At 38.0% G+C, this 22,227-nt stretch overlaps 1 protein-coding gene across 6 annotated transcripts in view; it reads left to right on the top strand.

Annotated features, from left to right (window-relative positions):
• Positions 1,394 to 22,227, top strand: part of LOC109834043 — a 22,490-nt gene continuing 1,656 nt past the window's right edge. Inside the window, exons 1-6 of one of the 6 annotated variants that reach the window (XM_020401929.1) lie at positions 1,591 to 2,094; positions 5,102 to 6,235; positions 15,955 to 17,091; positions 17,259 to 17,300; positions 21,011 to 21,087; positions 22,197 to 22,227. In XM_020401929.1, coding sequence (XP_020257518.1) covers positions 1,726 to 2,094; positions 5,102 to 6,235; positions 15,955 to 17,091; positions 17,259 to 17,300; positions 21,011 to 21,087; positions 22,197 to 22,215 — 2,778 coding nt within the window. In that variant the 5' untranslated portion in view covers positions 1,591 to 1,725 and the 3' untranslated portion in view covers positions 22,216 to 22,227. Of the gene's footprint in view, positions 2,095 to 5,098; positions 6,236 to 15,954; positions 17,092 to 17,184; positions 17,301 to 21,010; positions 21,088 to 22,196 lie in introns of those variants that run through there. The other 5 variants (XM_020401928.1, XM_020401927.1, XR_002245432.1 and 2 more) reach the window with 5 other exon arrangements.

Genomic DNA, 22,227 nt, shown 5'->3' with positions numbered 1-22,227 from the left:
AGGTCCTCCAACATGCGAGAGTATACTCCGTCGTGATTCATCGATTTGCCCAAATTTCTGTGATGCTTTTCAATAAATAATTCCACCGAATGCTTTACGTCATGCAATATTCCAATAAGACCAATATCGTAGTCACTTAAGATTTGAATGTCGCTTGTTTTGTTCCCCGTAACAGGATAATTGTAAATAACGTTGAGGTGATACTCACATGGATTGGTTAATGTAGCTTTGTGTAAGTCATTAACCAATTCATCGAAAGTATATGATTTTGATATAAACAACGGCTTCGTCACATCTCCTTCATATACGGCCATATTATTCTCGAGATAGTTAATCTTTCCATCATATGAACAAAGAATTACGATTCGATCTTTCATCGTTATCTCTGAAGAGTAAAAAAAAAAATCCAATATCAATATTACACGAAAAACACAAAAAATATTATTTACCATTAAATCCTCTAATATCAATTTTAGACATCCATAATTTTAACCAAATGTCAAACATTTATAATACACTAACTTTTACAATTTTCGATAATTTTCCCTCTAGCTTCTTACACAAATTTCTTTACATTTTCTTCACAAAATTCATAATATTCAAAAATTATTTCAAAATCTAAATTTAAATAAGTTATTAGCATGAAAAAGTGAGAATATGTAAAAAATTAGGAGAAAAAACAAAAAACATAAAGATTTTACCTAAAAATGTCGATGCTCTAATTTCCGGTGAACTCCGGCAATGACGGCGACGGGATCGACGATCGCCGGTGGATAATGCGGCGGCGGCAGGTGACTGTATAAAGTTCTATGGTTTGGTGGTGAAGGAGCCAAGAGCAAGAGGGGTGAAATGGTCGGGTAACACGATTTCTGATCGTGTGGGCTTAGACCCTGCCCGTGGAGTTGCAGGCTAGCTCGACAGAGAGTGACGCTCTTTGGACTGAGGCTTGTAAACTTCACGGGATTTAAAATCCCATGAAAATTTTGACTGCTTAATCACATAGTTAACAAATAGCTTAAGCTTTACGGGATTTGAAATCTCTGACTGAAACTGGTCGAATTTGACAAATATTATCGAAATAGATGGATTTTTATAAATATTTTTTCTAAAGAGGTCTAAAACTAAAAATTGTAACATTCCGCACAAAAGCCGCCTACGCCCCCTCCCAACCAGAGATTAAACCGAGTAAAATTAACCCGATCACTCACATTATCCAATAAAATGTCGCCACGTACCCTCTACCCCGGCGTTCCTTAACCTCTTCTTCAAGCTCACCGTACCCCACTACAAACGGCGTCCGCAATACTTCCTCGATCCTAAACCGCCAAAATAATAGAAAACAAAATCGAATCGAAGGAGGATCGAGCAAGGCTTTTCCGATGATCCTCCGCCTCCTTTGGCGGCAGCGCCGCCCTCACCTCCGACCGCCTCGCTCGGAGGCGATTATCCACCGAAGCTCCCGTTCCTCCCTACTCTCCGACCCTCAGAAAAAACCCTAGCGATGTCAAACCCTTCCCCTCCTCATCTCTCTCCCCGATTTCGTCCCCGAACCCTAGATCCCTACCCATCATTCTCGTCTCCGGATCCCTAATCTCCTCCCTTGCCGTCGCCGCCATCATCTACAAGGGCGATCCCTCTCGCCCCAAACCGTACGACGGGTTCTACGCTGAGCTCGAGGAAACCCTAGAGAAATCGAAGAACTCGCTCCGCCGGGTGTTCGATCAGATGCTCCAGACCTCCGCGGCGGCTGCTGTATTGTGGAAATCGCTGACGTCGGTGATGTCGTCCGCGAATCAGGAGATGAGGTCGGGGTTCGAGTTTAGGGTTGCGGCACTGCTGGCGGATATTGCGGCGGCTAGTGGGTCCCGGAGGTCGGCAATTGTTGGGGCTGGAGGCGGAGCCGTGGTGGATTGGTTGCTGGAGACTGTGGGGACCTCCGGCAGGGACAGGAGTGGGACCCGTGAGGAGGCGGCGAGGGCGCTGGCGTACTTGGTGGCGGATCCGGGGGTCTGTGAGAGTGTTCTTGGAAGGCCTGGGGCCGTGCCGAATTTGCTGAGGTTTATTTTCTGGTTTCAGCCTAACAAAGAAACTAAGGTGATAATTTTATTAAAATCTATATGCCTGTCATTGCTTTCGATTTATACTAGTTTTGCCGAGACTTAATATTAAACTATTACTGTTCTCAAGTATTAATATGGTGTTAGTGATTATGAACTTTTTTATATTAATGTATCATCTTGTTAATGTTGTATATGCTTTTAATTAATTATGAAATTTAGTTTATAAATTTTATTATGAAATGTAGATATTAATTGCAAGGTTATTGTTTTAAATCAAGCAATAAAAGAACTTCAGTAAATATTAAGAATATAACACTTCAGCAGATAGCAAAAAAAGTTAAAAAAAATACTGCAGTAGATGTGCAAGTGTATCAGAATTCACATAAAAAGAAAAAAGCTTGAAAGTTTAAACTTTAAAAAGTTCAATGGTTGAAGCTTACCTATTATTAATTGCATGAAAGTAAAAATTTTGAAGCCCTACGAATTTGCCAAGTGACAAAATTTGCAACTGTGGTTTTTATTTTAGCATAGTGCTAATTTTTTCCGCATGCAGTGCACAGGACTTCATATTACAAACTTTAAAGTGTCCATTATGTCGAGGAAAATTAATGAAATCTAGAACTAATCAAAACCCAGAAGCCTATTTGTATCACTTGCATTATTACAAAAAACAAATGAACCAAAAAAGAAAAGAAAAGGGAAATTTAAAAGTTATATTAAGGCAGATTGCCTCCTCGATTAGTAAAAAAACTAATAACACATTAGTAATTAGGGAGAAAAGTACCTCTGAATGACTTCAAATCTACACTTTCTAATAGTTGCTCCTTCCATCTGCTCAAACTCTCATTATCCGGAAAAGAGCAACACAGAAGGTCCTTGATTGCAAATTTTCAATAACCCATAAAAAAAGAATCATATTAACAATAAAAAAGAGAGGAAAAACTTTAGAATGAATCACAATGGAGAAGGGGAGGAGAAGTGTGGAGATTGTGATGATGACAGTATTTGCGTAGTAGTGTAATGTAATAATTGTTTGCTTTTACTATTCCTTGTAATGTATTTAGGATGCCAAAGGATTGGACTAGAATCTAATAATTGGATTAGGGTAGTGGAGAAACTAAGAGGTTACATTTTATGAGTAGAGAAGTTGAGAGGTTCTAAAAGGAAAGTCTAAAGAAAGGTAAAAGAATACATAACCAAAATAAACCACAAGTTGCAATCAGCAATCAAGGGTTTTACTTTAGTATATAGTATAGATAGAATAGTGTTTTAAAGGCGATGCACTTTAGCGCCTCAGGCAAGGCAATGTTGTAACTTAGCGCATTGAGTACTGCCAGGCGATGAAGGCTACTAAGACGTGCGCCTTTTGATGCCTCCAGAGCTCGCCTTTGGTGACTTATGACCTCACCTTGGTGCATATCAGGCCCTTTCCTAACGCATGAGATGCAAGGCGCGAGGTGTTAGTATCTGTTTCAAAATTTTGAGTGTGCAAAAGGTGTCCGATAAAGTAAAGTTTATTTCTATTAGTGAATTTTTGTGTTCTTTTTTCTAGGTAGATTTTTTGCTATATTTTCTTGTACTTTATTACCTTTATTATTTTCAGGACATGCTACTATTTGCACCTTAAGTTTAAAATTTGCCGCTTAAATATATGTGTTATCAGTTACTAGCTAACAGTGCTATTCAACATTTGTTACTTACTATTTAGATGATTTATGACATATTAGATTTGTGAATTTAAAAATATGGTTGTGATTAATTTGTCATGTTGCTATCTGTTGATATTTGCGTACTATTTGTAATGTTTATGAATTTCTTGAATATTTATCGCCTTGGTTCGTTTAAGTGGTCGCCTTTTTTGATGCCTCTTACCTCAACAACGAACCTCATTGCCTTGACCTTGCCTTTTGCTTTTAAAAACTATAGGTAGGCTAGTGCTAAAGATTCAAACACCAACACTTGCACGGCTACTTGGGCTCAAGAAAGTAGTTATACTTTAGTTTCATAAATTTTTTTGTTCTTACCATGCTTTGTTGATACGGTCAAAATTGCGCCTAAATTCAGTCTCCTGCGCAATTATATTTCAGAAACTATGACTTTTAAATACATTACATGATTTATTGAATCCTTTTTTCATTTGTCTTCATTTATAACGTCTCAATTATTATACACTTTGATGCTATTTTCCAATTTGTTCCCCTTCAAATAATTTCTCAGATGTAGTAGTCTACCTCCAGGTTATTGTTAGATAATTGGAATGTTCTGAATGTTTTGTTAGGATAATTATAATTTCTAACTATGACTAAATTAGGAAAATTCAAGAAATGAAGTCAGTTTATAGTTCTCAACTTAATAATATGAAAAATTCAATGGCCACCCACCAGTTACAAAACATAGATTTTTCTCAAGATAAGGATGAAGGGGGGTTGAACAGATATACCTAAGGAGATGAATTAGGGAGGAGGGGGAAAAAACAAAGAGTGGAAATCAAGAGCATATGTAATAGAGTATGAAATTATAACCTACACTGTATATAAATAGGGAAGAGGAGTTATGGTGAATGGCTATCCCATCCATGTAGCATGCATGAACATGTAAAAGGTACATAATTGCATTTATCATGCTGGGTTTTGACTGTTTGCATATTTTCTTTTTGAGTTGAAAATAGTACTGCTTGGAGAATTGGATAATATGTTTGTGTCTCATCTTCAGACTATGAAAGTATATATTAAATAGTATTCAAGTTGGGAATCATTAAAGTAGTTACTTTAGGGTAAATAATTTCCTCTTTGGTGTAGGGAGCTTAATAGAAAAATGAATAAAGGGATATTGTAAATGCACTCTCTTTCTGTTATGTCCTTTATGTAGTCTACTGCTGATTTCCTATCACATAACCATTGACTATCAGGTTATTTGTCTCTGAATGTCATTCCTTAGAAAATTTGTATTAGAAATCTATATTTCATTTTGAACTTGCCTATTCCTTTGTTTTGAAGTTTGGGCCTGCTGCATGGAATTAACTTTTCTTTTCATAACAGCAGTACAAACACAGTTCACTAGATGATCCTCATTTTTTTAAAGGGAGGAGCATGCTTGTTGCTGCTCTTATGGACATAGTTACTTCAAATTGTGAAACTACAGATTTCACATCATTTCAGCCATTATTGCCAGGCAATGCCGATACTAGGGATATTGCCGCAGCTCTTGAAGTTGTGGAGGAAGGTGGAATGCACTTGGATGATGAACATGGGGAGGACGATGATGGTGGCAGTGGAATGAAGGGAATTGGAATCAAAGTACTTGGTGGGCCAACTATTTTAGGATTTTCAAGGATGACTGACCTCTTAGAATCTGACAATGTTGAGTTGGAATCAACTTCATACACAAATAAATATACTGCATTACAAGAAACTAGCAGTAGGTTTCTACAAATGGGGAAAGATTCCACCACTGTACCAGGACTCTGGGATGACTTACAGAGGGAGCATATTGCTGTGCCTTTTGCTGCGTGGGCTTTAGCAAACTGGGCTTTGGCATCTGATATTAATCGATCCCATATTCAAGAACTTGATAGAGATGGAAATGCTATCATGACTGCCCTGATGGCCCCTGAAAGGACTGTCAAATGGCATGGGAGCTTGGTGGCTCGAGCTCTCTTGGATGACCAGAACTTGCCATTAACTGATTCTGTCCCTGGTTGGAGCTCTAGTCTTCTTTCTTCAGCTTTTCATTCCAGCAAAGTTGGAGACATCTCATTAGCTCAAGTCGCACTATCGGCTTATGTCGTTTCTGTAGAAAGAAGTGATAGTGCGAAAAAAGCAGTTGTGGGTAAAGGTCTTTATCTCATGAGACAAATAGCTAAACAAGCAGAGAGACATAGGAATTTGCAAGATTCATTGGCAAGGGTCCTGGAATTACTTTATGCTGGGGATATGCACTTATCTCTGGAGGAATCCCAAAGATGGTCTGGTATACTTCTCCGTTGGGTTTTCAATACAGCTTCCACAGATGCTCTACGCCATTCAGCAACCAAAATTTTGTCCTTCATCCTTGAAGACTACGGTCCTGCTTCGATACCGATTTCTCAAGGTTGGTTAGCTATTTGTCTTAATGAGATTATTGAAGCGAGCAAGACATCAAATTTGAAAGGAAGCACTGCTTTGAAGACTAACAAAGTAAGAGTTTGATTCTTGAATATTTCTACTATCTAGTTACCTAATTACATGGATATTGGAGTTTATCGCTTTTGTTTTCCAAGAAACAGACCGCAACAGAACTAGGAAGACAAGTAATTTTTTTTCTTTCCTTAGTATAGTACCCCATTCAGATTGCTTTCACTTGAAGTTTTATAGAAACAGCCATGTAGATACAACTATTTTCTTGAGGTTTACATATGATTTATTGCTAAACTGTATGCTTTAATCAAACGTTTAACTTATGTTATCACCTTTAACTTATGTTATCACCATAGTAAAGCCTATTTAAATAAAATATAACTAGAAAGCAAAAGCCGAGAGGTAATTTGAAAAATAACATACTATCAATAAGTATACTCAAATTTCCAACAATTTGATGGAGGAAAAAATACTGCTGCTTTCATCTCTTCAGCTCATGATTGGCTGCTTTATCTTCATCTTGTAAATGATGCGGCTATTCGTGATATGAATTTGACTGCTTCCTGTATTGATTTACAAAGCTATCTGAATAAAATTCCTACATTCAAATAGAGGTGCTCAACCTTTTTATTTTTATTTTTTTATTTCATTTCATTTTTATAACTTTCTTCTTAACTTGTCAATGAGAAGGCTCTTAAACAAATAGTTATGATAGTTATTTTGATTGTGAAAAAGGTATCTAAATGAAGTTTTGTTTATTAAATGTATATAAAAAGAAACTGTATATGATTTGAACACATGTAATTTTTTACTTTTTATCTTGTATAAACACAACCTGTTGTCATATGTTAGGTGGCAACCGGGCTATTGACAGTTTAAGCACGTCTACAGAAACACTCCAGCATGTTGCTTATGATTGTGCATGCCTGCTTTCATGTATCTGTTAACCATTCTTGTCATTCATTGGTTACTTGAGTAAGATTTAGTTTATAAGATTAAATATGAAATCTAGGGTTTAGTTAACAATCTTCATTCCACTAGATTTCATAAAATGTCCTGAGTCCTAATTTGCTCAAAAAGGATATCAATATAAACACCATATATTGATGAAAGGAGGAGGTAGGGAAACTTCATGTTGGAAAACACAAAGGAAGAGATGGATGAGAAAAGAAAATTTATCAAACTTTCTTCAAGATTATACTTTTGATTTTTATAAATATTTTCTTGTAGCCTTAAATATGAAAGCAAAAAATTATTAGTATTTTGATTGGTTTAAGAATCCTTTTTAAGAATCCAATTAATATGGAAATCCTTGTTTTCTTTAGTCTTTTCGTATTATTTCCTGTTCCCCATCAGGAAGAGAGTTGAAGAGCAATATCTTTGGTACCTTGTGTTTACATTCAAGGCAAACCTCACTGCCCACAAAAACTACATAACCATTACCAAATGTTTCCTTAGTTTAACATCAGCTTTGGCCCTTTTGGACTAATTTTGACTTCTTTTCTTGCCAGTTAAAATGATTTTCCTTGGAACCAACGAACTCAATATTTTGATCTAGTTTTGAATTGGACTTTTCCAAGCTTAAAAAAATAGTGCACATCTACGTCACCCGGAACTTCTATCGTGAAGCTGTACATGTCCCTGTCCCCAACACGTATACATACCAAAACTTCATGGACACTCTTTGGATATACGCACACATTTATTTAAAAAAAAAACTATTCGTGCGCAAGCTTAAAAAAACACTTGCCATACACTTCTTGGATGTCTATTCTACACTTCTTCGTCTATTCTACACTTCATGAAGAAATCATGAATTTTCTTCTTATTTAAAACAAGAGAATTACATCCTTAATATAGTAGAACGAGTGGCTGGCATACCAGTCCACTAAAATAGGAAACTGAATTCCTTTAAATTAGGAATTCCAATGAAACATGAAACTACCTAGATTACGAATAATAAATTAGGAAAAAACTACAACTAAATCTAATCTAATCTTTACAAATAAAGAAAGTAATCTTCCTAATTTATTTACATAATTCGATCCATTTTTCTACACCCCCCTCAAGCTGAGTTGTATATGTTATACAAACCAAGCTTGGAGTTCAATTCATCAAAACTGATTCTTGGAAGTGCCTTAGTGAGAACATCAATAATCTGTTGTTTTGTTGGAATATAGCTAAGCTGAACAATCCCATCGTTGACCTTCTCTGAGATGAAGTGTTGATCGATCTCAATGTGCTTCGTTCTATCATGGTAAACAAGGTTTTTGGCTATGCTAATAGCTGCTTGACTGTTACTGTACATCTTGACTGAGGCTTGTACTTCAACCTTGAGTTCTCTTAGTAATCTCTGTAGCCACGTTCCCTCACATATTCCAAGAGCAAGTGCTCGGTATTCTGACTGCACTACTCCGTGATACCACAACCTGCTTTTTGCTTCTCCAAGTGATAAGATTTCCCCACACATAAGAGCAGTAGCCAGTAGTTGATCTTCTATCAATTTGTTCTCCTGCCCAGCTAGCATCAGTATAGATTTTCACTTCACGGTTTTCACATTTTTTGAAGAGTAAACCGTATCCAGGAGTCATCTTCAAATATCTCAAAATTCTATTTACTGCCTCTAAATTATACTCAATTGGATTGTTCATGTGTTGACTAACTATACTGACTGAATAAGCAATATCAGGTCTAGTGTGAGATAGGTAGATGAATTTTCCAACCAACCTTTGATACCTTCCATTGTCAACAAAACTGCTTTCTTCACTTCTGCTTAGTCTTTTGGTTGAATCCATAGGTGTGTCGGTAGGCTTGCATCCAAGTTAACCTGTTTCACTTAGCAAATCCAAGATGTACTTCCTTTAGGATATAACAATCCCCTCCTTTGACCGGGCCATCTCCATTCCTAGAAAGTATCTTGATGTTCTGAGATCCTTGATCTCAAATTCTGTTGCCAGTAACCTTTTCAGGTTAAGAATCTCCTCTGAATCATCTCCCGTTAAGATGATATCATCTACATAGATTATGAGAATGGCCATCTTCCCTCTAGCTACACCTTTAACAAAGAGTGTATGATCTGCTTGACACTGCTGATATCTATTAACTGTCACAGTCTTAGCAAACCTGTCAATCAGTGTTTTAAATATTAGCCGTCATGTCGGACATGGCGGCTGATATGACGGTTTTATACCCTAGCCGTCATGATATCCTTTATTTCAATGCGTATTGCGTTTCTGAGGTCATGTCGAGGACATGTCGAAAAATATTGGATATGTCGGGCGCCATTGCGGCCAAGAAATATAGGTCAAATTTTAAAAAAAAAAACTGTTTTAAGCTTATTGGGTCAAGTTTGAAAAACCCGACTCGGAAATCAGGTGTCTACAATTGGTTAGTGATCCTAACATCTATAAGTTATGTACTTTTTCATATGTTTAGACAATATAATTATCAAGTATGTGAAGATTTCATTTATGATATTATATCAACTTAACCGATATGGTAATCCGATATTTTTTTCATGTCCCCCGATATATCCCCGATTTTCACTATCCGACATGAATTTTGACCGATCGACATGAACCAGACATCCGACATTTAAAACATTGCTGTCAATCCATGCACGAGGAGACTGCTTCAAGCCATACAAAGACTTCTTCAATCTACAAACTAATCTATGGTTTGACCTGTTTTCTAGTCCAGGAGGTATGGTCATGTAGACTTCCTCTTCAAGATCCCCATTCAGAAATGCATTTTTAACATCAAGTTGATATAATGGCCAATCTTGATTTACTGTAAGGGAAAGTAAAACTCGAACTATGTTCAATTTAGCCACATGTACAAAAGTCTCCTGGTAATCAATCCCATAAGATTGAGTGAACCCCTTTGCCACAAGTCTTGTCTTGAATCTGTCTATGCATCTATCAGCTTTATTCTTAACCGTGAATATCCACTTGCATCCAACTGGATTCTTGCCCGGTGGTAGCTCTGTAAGGATCCATGTGTTATTCTTTTTCAAAGCTCGAATTTCTTCCTCTACTGCCTTCTTCCATGCTGGGCTCATGAGGGCTTCTTGAATTGATTCAGGTATCTTCACACTATCTAGATTAGTGACAAAGGCCTTGTAGGATGGTAATAATTTTCCATATGCTACATATCTCTCAATGGGGTGTTTAGTGCACCCACGAACCTCTTTCCTATGAGCAATAGGCAGATCTGAGTCATCAATCATAAGAGCAAGAGTGTGATGAGGAGATGAATCCACACCATTATGACCATCAGATGCAGTAGGATTTGGTTCTTGTGATTGAGAGTGCTGAGTTTGCATAGTTCCTTCTGTGTGCTTGGCTGGTCTTCTCCTTCTATAGACATGAAGTTCAGTGTTGTGTGAGTGTCACGTTGTGGTGGATGTAAGGCTGTTGGGTCTGCTTCTGGAGTGACCGTTGCTTCTGTTTCAGGTGTCAGAACCGGGATTGTTTAGGTAGGAACAATGGCAGGAACAAGACCTGAATTCGGATTTGAAGGCTGATTTTGTGGAGTGAAACTGGCTTGAGTGTCTTGGAGGAGATCTCAAATCTGATATTCCCTTGAACTCTCCCCCTGAATGTCGGATTTGGGAAAGTAAGGTTGATTCTCGAAGAAGGTTACATCCATGGAATTATATATTTTTCTGGTAATGGGAGAATAACACTTGTAACCTTTTTGATGTGAAGAATAGCCAAGGAAAATACACTTGAGAGATTTGGGATCAAGTTTGGTGCGATGACTGTGGTGGATATGAACAAAGGAAGAACAACCAAAGACTTTGAGATGTAAGTCGGAAGTAAAAGCTAGGATATGTGGATGTGTGGTGGTGAGGACATGACAAGGAGTTTGAAATTTTAGGACACGATTAGGCATCCTATTTTTGAGATTTGTGGCTGTGAGTATGGCTTCCCCCCCAAAAATGTTTAGGGACATTATTGGTAAACATAGTGGAACGGGCTATCTCAAGCAAATGTCTGTTTTTTCTTTCAGCCACTCTATTTTGTTGTAGAGTGTCAACACAAGAACTTATATGAATTATACCATGCTTTGACAAGTAAGAGCCAAAGATGGAATTAAAGTAATCTTTAGCATTGACGGTTTTTAGGACCTGGATTTGGCTTTTGAATTGAGTAGAGATCATAATATGAAATGATTGGAAAATGGTGGTTGTTTCAGATTTTTCTTTTATAAGGAAGGTCCAAGTGGTTCTTGTATGATCATCTATGAATGTTACAAACCACCTAGTCCCGTTGATATTTTTCATACGTGAGGGTCCCCAAATGTCACTATGGATCACAAAAAAAGGATGTGAGGGTTTGTATTGTAAACTTGAATATACATGTCTAGTGTGCTTTGCTAGTTGACAAATTTCACATTAATAAAAATTAAAATTTTTATTGATGAACAAATGAGGGAACAATTTTTCAACATAAACAAAGGTTGGCTGACCGAGGCGATAATGCCATAACATGACCTCACTATCAACTAAAACAGACACAGTTTTGGAATTGGAAACAGACTCAGAATTGGAAGCAAACTTAGACTTTGGACTGGACTCTGAAACACAACTTGACCGATGAACTTGTCTACTTTGGGAGATTATTTTGTTTGAGCAGATATAGTACACCATGCATATCAGCACTGTCAATCACCTTCCCCGAATCCACTGCTTGAAAATCACAAAAATTGGAATGGAATTTAATAACACAATTGAGGTCCCGAGTGAGTTGACTGATGGAAAGTAAATTGCAGTTCAATTTTGGAACATAAAGGCGCATGACTGGTTTCGTCTTAGCGCGCTGGGAGAGGGATCTGAAGAGCAGTGGGTTGTATGCGCCCATTCGAGCCACCATGTACGGAATCCCAGTCAGCTGTCGCCATTTCTTGGCTCTGCTGGAGACCTACATGCCTGACAGCAACACCTTTCTGACCAGTGGTGGTGAGCTAGGGCTAGCCTTGCAGCACTGCCAATCACCTTCCCCGAATCCACTACCTAAAAATCACAAAAATTGGAATGGAATTTAGTAACACAATTGAGGTCCCGAGTGAGTTGACTGATGGAAAGTAAATTGCAGTTCAATTTTGGAACATAAAGAACAAATGAAAGATGAAAATCCTCTGTTAAATGAACTGATCCGGTTCTGCAACTGGGGAAAGTGATCCATCTACAATTCTGATTCCTGAATGATTGGTGCAAGGTTGAAAGTCTGTGAGAATACTGAGATCTCCAGTCATATGGTCCGAGGCACCTGAGTCAACTATCCATAGTTTTGACTGATTGTTTTGAACACTAAAAGCGAGGGACTGAATACCTTGGTGAGCTAGTAACTGGTGCTACGTTACTCGGACACGGTGGTTTGGCCGTCGTACCGGCGTCGATACGACCCGACACCGATCCGGGTAGCGAAGAGGAAGAGGCAGGTCAGCTTGAAGCAGTTTGCCTGCTATTTGTTCCAGAACTTGGAGGGTGACTCCGGCGGGCCCATTCGTGAATTAGACGTGTTGACCCCTTCCGCCGTTAATGAGTTGTTGGAGAAGGCTGAGGCTCAATCTTACACTATCGCCAGTGCTGAGGGAGCTTTTCCCGCGGGGACCAAGTTTCGCTCTTTTCTCTGCCGTGCACAGAAGTCCATTGCGGTGGTTGGCACTCGGATACGGCAAGCTTCGAGGGAGGAGTCGACGAGCTTCGAGGGAGGAGTCCACGAGCTTCGAGGGAGGAGTCGACGACAAGCTTCGAGGGGAGAAGAGCTTCGCAGGAGAACAGTAACAACCCGAGCCCTAGCATCAAGTTGGAGTGAGATCTGGAGGAGGAGAGAGGAAGGAGGGAGCCGATCTCTTGGATCTGGAGGAGAGAGGAAGGAGAGAGGAAGGAGGGAGCCGATCTCTTGGATCTGAAGGAGGCGGCGGAAAATGGGGAAAATAGGGAACCCTAGCCCATAGAATCCCCGTCCCTTTCATGCAGCTGTTGGAGAAGAGCAGATGGCTCGGGAATAAGTTTAGCGATGTTCAACGAGAGCTTCGAGTCCGCAAGAGCTGGGAGTTCTTTAAGTGTTTCCCTCACTTTTCAGGTCACTATGGCGACGTGCTGATTGATGAGGAGAAACCTAGAAGTGATCGGACCGTTCTCGACGCTGGATGCTTTCGTTGGCTAGTGAACATCCGCATTGGGTATCTTGTTCTCCGGGTGAAGAACCAATGCCACATAGAGCCTTATTTTCAGAAATTTCGTATCGGACACTCGGATCCGCACCCGTATCGGATACTCGTACCCGAGTCCATGTAACATAGAACTGGTGTGTTGCTCGGCAGTGAATGAAGATGCTTAGTTAGAGACAGAAGCTTGACTGAACATTTTTTGTAATGCCTTAATTTGCTCTCTGGTGAATGGATTGCCTTCTGCACTGTTGTCAGGTGTAGTAGCAGCGTTTGCACGGGTTTCTCTATTATGTCGACCACTGGATGGCTTCCAATCTGTAGGTTTGCCGTGCAATTTTCAGCAAGTTACCTTTACATGTCCAAGCTTCCTACAATGATCACACCATGGACGTCCTTTGCCAGCTCTATTGTTTTGTGATGAACTATGAGTGTATAGGGCTGAACCTTCAACTGTAGGGGTGATATTAGCATTTGGCAACATCAATTTCTTTCTGCTCTCCTCCCTTCGGACCTTGGCAAATGCTTCCCGGATAGTAGGAAAGGGTTTAATCCCCATAACTCTTCGGAAAGGGTTTAATCCCCATAACTCTCCCTCTGACTTCATCTAGGTCTTTGTTAAGGCTAAGAAGAAATCTGATTGTCCGCTTTTGATCAACAATCTGCCTATACAGTGCAGAATCATTAGCACACTTCCAAAGATGGATCTCATATAAGTCTAATTGTAACCAACAGCGGGTAAGGGTGTTAAAATATTGAGTAACACTCATCCTCCTGTTTTAGGTTGTACACCCGTGTTTCAACCTCAAACAATTCAGAAGTATTCTTTGTGCTAGAATACGTTTCACGTGCTGCCTCCCATATCTCTTTAGCTGTCCTATGGAGCAGAAAGTTTTCTCAACTTCAGTGGTCATAGAATTTATTAGCCATGACATGACTAGATGATCATCAGTTTTTTAGGATCTATATTTGGGATCTGTAGTCTCTGGAGCAGCTGTTTCACCACTGAGATGTCCATCCTTCCCTCTGCCGCAGACAAACAAGAACACAGATTGGGACCATTACAGAAAATTTTGGCCATGGAGTTTTGTAATTCGTGACAAGGTGTGGAGAATAATCGAGAATTGTGGGAACAGGAGAACTGGGCTCGGATCTGGAAGTAACTTCCGAGGAATTAGATTGTGAAGCCATGTCGTATTTGATCATGGGAGAGAATCGACCAGATGAATGAAAGGCCAGACGAAGAAAAAAGAATTAGGGCTCAGAAAGCTAGCTCTGATACTATGAAGAAATCGTGAATTTTCTTCTTATTTAAAACAAGAGAATTACATCATTAATATAGTAGAATGAGTGGTTGACATATCAATCCACCAAAATAGGAAACTGAATTCTTTTAAATTAGGAATTCCAATGAAACATGAAACTACCTAGATTACAAATAATAAATTTGGAAAAAACTACAACTAAATCTAATCTAATCTTTTCAAATAAAGAAAGTAATCTTCCTAATTTATTTACATAATTCGATCCCTTTTTCTACACTTTATATCCATTTCTTTGATCTCATTAGACATGGTTGGGTTTGTTTCATCCCATACCCAAGTTCCAAACTATGATTGAAAAAGGTCATTTGAGTGTCCAGTTCGAGAACGAGCAGTATCCAATTTATAATAATCAACATAGTAAAAGGTATTTAAAAATATGATAGGAATTTTAATTCTAATAATACATGGATTTTACAAAAAATGATCTCATGTAAATTATTAATTTCAATTATATGTAGCCATGTCCATGTACACATTTTACAAATTTGCTGTCCCCTACTCTTACCCGCACCTGTACTTGTACCCGTCCCATGCAACTTAGGTGCACATCAGTTTCCTCAAAATGGAATCAACCCTGATCGTGGTTGCATTACTTATTTAATTTATGTATACTCTGAGCAATATCCACTTTTGTGTAACTGTTCTCTGCAACAATTTATGTGATTTGTAGGGAATACCTAACATTAACATACTTTGAAAGGTATTATATTAGGGAAGCAAACTTGGCTAATTGCAGCACATAGTTTTCTGTTGGTGGCCAATAGTTTTCTGTTGGTGGCCAAAGACACTGACGATAAGTGAAAGGAGCAGTGAGCATATTTCTAAAATGATCCTAAATACTGATTATAGTTCACAAGGATAAGAATAACAAAAAATTATCTTCTGACAGACCATTTGAAGTATAATACACGTCTCTCGGAATTTTGATCGGTGAAGTATCAAATTAATATTCAGAGTTACGTGCTGAATAACACAATTTCTTCGCTGCTCTATCAACTAATCCCACTTGTTCATGTGCAATATAAACTATGGCGTGGCCTTTTTTTGTTGCTGTTAATTTAATGTCCTCTTATAGTCATGATCCTATCCTTGCTTAACTGCCATGTGCCAACTTTAGAAATTATAAGCAACTTTTTGTTGGGCTGCAGAGGTCTCACTTATTGTAGCAATGGATACGGATCTATAGATACTTTCTTCCTTTCATTACTATTTATTTTTCATGGAAAACTTTTTCCAACACTTTGTTATCCTTCCATGATTTGATGGTTCTTTTTGCAGGTTCAAATTGATGAATCTAATGCTTTATCAGCAGCACAGACAGTTAACCTGTTGTCCAACGCTGTAATTAAGCTAGCAAGTAACCAGTTAGAATCTGAATCTGATTCAGTAGATGGATTTCCTTTTGCTGATCTCCTCTCTCTTGAGCCATTTGCTGCATTGTTTAAAAACATGAAGAAAACAAATGTTATTAAATTTGATGCTGCTGATTCAGCTTTGGCTACTCTTAAGAGTATCAAAGCACTTTCTGAGCTCTGCTCTGAGGATGTGGCATGCCAGAATAAATTAGCTGACTCTGGAATCCTTTGCTTACTTAGGCGTTTACTTCTGAATGATGATTATGAAAATCTGGCTGCAATTGAGACATATGATGCATCAAGAGCCTTAGAGATGCAAGACCGAGGTTCATCTTCCTCTGGCGATAGATCTTCTGTAGAATCTAATGATCCTTCTAGTGTCCGAGTTCCACCTACAGCACATATTCGCAGACATGCTGCTCGTCTTCTTAGAATTATCTCTCTCTTGCCGAAGGTTAAGGAAGCCATTCTAGCAGATAAAGATTGGTGTAAATGGCTTGATGATTGTGCTAGTGGGAAGGCCTCTTGCTGTAATGATCTGAAAACTCAAAGTAATGCTAGGGCAACTTTGCTAAACATCTTTTGCTTGGATCAAGAAGAAACAAGGAAAATGATTCACAGATCCAATGGTGATGAAGGTGGGAACCAAAGAACAAAGTGTGCTCAATATGAGGATATGATATTTTTAATAAACCCTGAACTATCATATTGGAAATGGCCTGGCAAGAAAAATTTGGTCATGTGTCAAGATTCTCCAGTTAACTCTTCGCCTTCTCATGATAATGATTCTGTTGCTGATGAAACTAGTAACACTTCCAACTATCTAGATGTGTCAGATCTGGAATCACGTTCTCCTTTACTAGATGTAGTCTTTATCCATGGCCTAAGAGGTGGGCCATTCAAGTCTTGGCGTATTGCAGATAACAAGTCTTCGACAACCAGTAAAGCTGGTCTTGTAGAAAATATAGATCAGGAGGCTGGGAAAGAGGGTACATGTTGGCCAAGGGAATGGCTTTCTGCTGATTTTCCATATGCTCGCCTATTTACTGTAAAATACAAGGTTTGCACTAGATCTTTCTTATTGATAAATTTTAATAAAATGATGCATCAAAGTTGCAATCTTCCTCTGTGATCCACTTAGCAGCTTTAGCAGTTATAATTTGCAAGGTCCTCTCCAGGTTGGACCCTCTGATGAACATCTACCATCTTATTGAATGATTCATGCAGACAAATCTAACACAGTGGTCTGGAGCTAGCTTGCCACTTCAGGTTTGTGCCTTGAAATTAATGTACTCTTTTATCATATTTTCGTAGCATTTTATAATCTGCATATGTGGTTAATCTACTTGTATATACTGTGAAATCTGGTGGGAAGATAAGTTAGAAATATTTCCATGCTTTGAACCTCAATATCAGTATCATAGTACATATTGTCTTAGCTGTTTTTATGAATTGCATAAGCTGTAAAGAAGAGCATTTGTTACATGGCTCCACATCAGGAGTTAAAGTTGCACTACTTTCAGGCTTTAGTTCAAGTTGGCTAATAATGTTTTTTGTTATACTGTGCTAGTTTTGTCCTTTTTTAAAATTTAATGCAGTCGTGGAATTTGAATGTGTGTGTACATACATACATATGTGTGTGCGCGCATAACCTTTTCAAGGTTGAGTGGATATTTGATGGCATGATTGGTGAATTCAAGTGTTTGTAAAATGTATATAGACGTGTCTTATACTGGAAATAAAGTCACTTATCTCTTGTACTTAGTACGAAGTAATAGGAATAAATGTGCTTGGAAAGCCATTGTGCACGCTAACCTTGAAGTTGTTCTTTGTCATGCATGTGTATGTTCCATTTAACATTGGTTAGGAAAGAACAAGTGCTGCTCTCAAGAAAAGGTAAGACAGTTTTTCCTCATAACAGTTTATTTACTACAAACACTTTAGTAGCATATTTAAGCAACAATGCAAAATGGCCACTGAAAGGAGCCAAAACATATGATTTCGAGATTTCAAGATCGAGAGGGAGAGGGAGAGGGAGAGAGAGCATATTTAAGCAACAATGCAAAATGGCCACTGAAAGGAGCCAAAACATATGATTTCTCCTTGCTTGCCAATTTTTCATTGATATTATTCTGTTTCAGTCTAATTCTAACAAACTGATGGATATTTGACCAGAGAACCTATTTCTTCATTTAAAATAGAACTTTTGGCATGGCTGGAAAGAAGGGGAGGGGAGGAAGAAAGGAGGGACATTACGTAACTCAAAACATATCTGGACTACTTATTCTGATACCTGAAAAAGTAGTTTGATACTTACCTGAAAAAGGAGGGAGGGAGAGAGAGAGATTACCCAACATCTTATTTAGGCCTTGCTTGCCAATTTTTCATTGATATTATTCTGTTTCAGTCTAATTCTAACAAACTGATGGATATTTGATTAGAGAACCTATTTCTTCATTTAAAATAGAACTTTTGGCATGGCTGGAAAGAAGGGGAGGGGAGGAAGCATGGCTGGAAAGAAGGGGAGGGGAGGAAGCATGGCTGGAAAGAAGGGGAGGGGAGGAAGAAAGGAGGGACATTATGTAACTCAAAACATATTTGGACTACTTATTCTGATACCTGAAAAAGTAGTTTGATACTTACCCAGATTTCAAACCTGACTCCAATTATGCACCGTACTTACCTAGATTTCAAACCTGACTCCAATTATGCACCGTCTTCTTGATCTCAAATAACGAGTGTGGCAGTATTGTTTTCAATCGTTTTTCACTTTGCTGGTGGTGAAGTAAGCTTTGATTGCTTTAATGCTAGGTCAACATGGCGCCGCATTGTTGAATTTCAAAGGCAAGGCTGCTATTTAGATGATCTTCTTGCTTGCACAAAGTGAATCATAAATAAATATTTAGTTGGACAGTTATTTTGGAGCATGCCTGTGGAGGAACCCGACTCTTGGAGTACCATCTCAGCTATGTTACCCAAGTACTTCTATCTTGAAGCCGTACCCATACCCGGCACAGAAACTTTATTAGCACTCCTTGGATATACATGTACATTTATTCATACATGTACACATTTGGCATACACTTACTAGACATAGGTCGGGTTTGTTTCAGCCCATGCCCATGTTCAAAGTTATGATTTAAAAGTGTCATTTGAGTGTCTAGTTAAAAAAACGAGTAGTTTTCGATTTATAATAATCAACATAATAAAAGAAATTTCAAAGAAATTTTAGGAATTTTAGTTCTAATAACAAATGAATTGAAAGACAATAATCAACACACACAGAGCCCGTCCGCGCCCCAGTTCATAAATTTTCCATGTACTGCACCCATACCCGTTCCCGTCCAACTTAGGTTCTCAGCAATCATCCAACTTAGGTTCTCAACAATCAGTGGATGCTAATTCTAATGTCAAGTCAAAGAAGCATGGCTAGAAATTGAAGGGAAACCATATCTTCTTAAGAGAGTAAGATCAATGTTTTAAATGTCGGCCAACATGTCGGATTTGTCGGCCAACATGTCGGATTTAGGGGCCAACCGATACGATATGGAGCTTTTCAATATGTATTGCGTTTTCAGAGTTTATGTCGGATATATCGGGCGACATGTCAGCATGATTTTAAATATCGGCCGATAATCCTATATTATCGTCGAGTTATCGGATTTGGGAGCTTTCCGCTAGGATAAGTAGGATTTTTAATCGGTTATCGTTTGTTGAGATTTATCGGCAAGTTATCGGCGATAAAGGTACTTATCGGCCGATAAGTATGCTCTAAATATCGGCTTTATCGGCTAATAAGTAGGATTTGGGAGCTTTTACTTTCTTTTGGATTTGCTCTTTGAATGTTTATAAATTATGAACTATTTGTTGCTTTTGGAACTTGGTTGATTGATGATTAGCTTATGTTTGTTTATGGATATTGATAATGGCTCATAAGTACTAAATATCAACTTAGTAAGTTAGTTTATGAATCTCATGAATAAACAATAATTATGTAGATGCGTAGATGGTTCTTCATTCTTGATGTTATCTTATTATTTGCTAGTGTATTATTCCATTTTGACTAATGTTATATTTTTTTCAAGCTTATGTTTGTTTATTATTTGCTAGTATATTACTCCGATAAATACTACTTATCCCCGATATATTCCCGATTTTCGCTATCAGATAAGGATTTGACCGTTCGATAAATCCCCGATAACTGACATTTAAAACCTTGTATGTCGGATATATCGGGCGGATATGTCGGTGATATATGAGTTATGTCGGTCGATTTTTTAGTCTGAAAATTTGGTTGATTTTATTATTATTTTGATTATATTTATCTAATCAGGTTTGGGTTTAAACTCTTGATTGTCTTAATATTACTCCCCAAAACAAAAACCGATAAGTTAAGGGAAATGGAAAAAAAGACCGAAGTAATATCCATCGCCCATCTTCTCTCCCTCCTTCGACATCTCATCGGTCTCTTCTCCGAGCTATTCCTTCGACATCAATATCCGAGCTATTTTTTTCTTAACCGCTAATATCCTTTTCTCACATCTTTCCTTCAACATCAACCCTAAGCATCATAAGTTATTCACTTTCTTATATGTTTAGACAATAGAATTTTTTAAGTCTGTTTAGATTTTATTTATGATATTTATATTACACATATGCGCATCATCCGATATGAAAATCCGATATTTTTTTCATGTCCTCCGACATATCCCTGGTTTCCGCTATCCGACATGAATTTTAGCCATCCGACATGAACCTGACATTCGACATTTAAAACCTTGAGCAAGATAACAGTGATAACACTAAATATCACATTTTTATATTAAGTTCTTAAACTGAATTGATAATGTATGCACAACTCTGGACAGAGGATGATATTCATGCTTAATCTATTTTATCTGATTTAGTAACAAAATTGACAACTGATGTTTTTCTAGGTTAGTTTGAATGGTTGATCATCACTTTTTTGGCATATGCAGGAGGTGAGTTCCATGTTGCTTCAGAAGTTAGTTGCTGCTGGTATTGGGGATCAACCTGTTGTATTCATTACCCATAGGTATGTATTCTTATTCCAAAAGTTATTTTCATTTGTGATTCATATGCATTTTTTGTTCGAGTTACCCTGCCATTGCACTAAGACTCTAAAGTTTGGTTGTGGGTTATAATTTTTGAGTTATAATTTTAAACATACTCCCTGAAAGGTGAGGACCCGTTTTACGGTGGGAATTGAATCGGGTGGCTCTATTACCATGTTAAATAAATGCATAAATACCAATATGAGCTATAATAGTTACCAAATATACATATCAATATCACCCAAATGTTTGCATTATATGTGACTGAGAAAACAGAACCGTGCATGTCTAGCGAGAGTGCTATAATCTATCTATTAGGTATCAGTACTGCATTCTTGATACGGGAATGCTCTGTCCTGTGGGTGGGGGGGGGGAGATGGTGTGTGTGTGGGGGGGGGGGAACAAACAACAACAATCATTTCTTTTGCATTCTAATGGTTTCCTTGACCTCCAAACTTCTGTTCTCACTTGGAACATGCCGTCAGCAAATGCTTTGATCACTTCGTACTTCGTAGGTTCATATATGCTTGGTCTTCTTTTTTCTGTGTATAGCCTCTATGTTCTTCTAATTCCTCTACATCCTTGTAACTTTGCGGTATCACCATATGCTAACATTATGTTTGATTCATTTTTTCCCCTTGTTGAAATGTTTGCTGATACAGTTATACACCATCAGTGCATCTCAACTTCGACTTTATTTGTAGCTTTTGGGGGCTGCCTCATCTATCATTCATTTATTCTCTTTCTATGTACTTGACGAAATGTTACAGCCATAGCTGGTGCCCAGTGCCCAAGCATTTTCGGTGATTTTCATATTTACATCCTATGCCACTATTGCATTTACAGCTCATTCCACTATCGGTTTGAGATCTTGTGGATGCCAATCCAGGTCCTAAGTTTCTTATACAAAAGGACCCAGGATTGAGTACCTGGGTTCATTTTAAACAAGAAAAAGTAAAACTACCAGGTTTTGGTCCACATCACTGACCTGGCCTAAACTTGGTTGGTGTATGTAAAAGAAAAATCAACTCGGTCGTTTTTTACTTCACTTTTTTAAAATATTTTTTTAATGAGCTTTTTGAAAGTACAGATACTTCCTGCACAAGTAAATTATATGACGT

This window comes from Asparagus officinalis, chromosome 3, assembly GCF_001876935.1.
Source record: "Asparagus officinalis chromosome 3, Aspof.V1, whole genome shotgun sequence".
Classification (NCBI taxonomy): Eukaryota; Viridiplantae; Streptophyta; class Magnoliopsida; order Asparagales; family Asparagaceae; genus Asparagus; species Asparagus officinalis.
The sequence above is the reverse complement of the archived record's forward strand: the minus strand, read 5'-3'. Positions and strand labels throughout refer to the sequence as shown.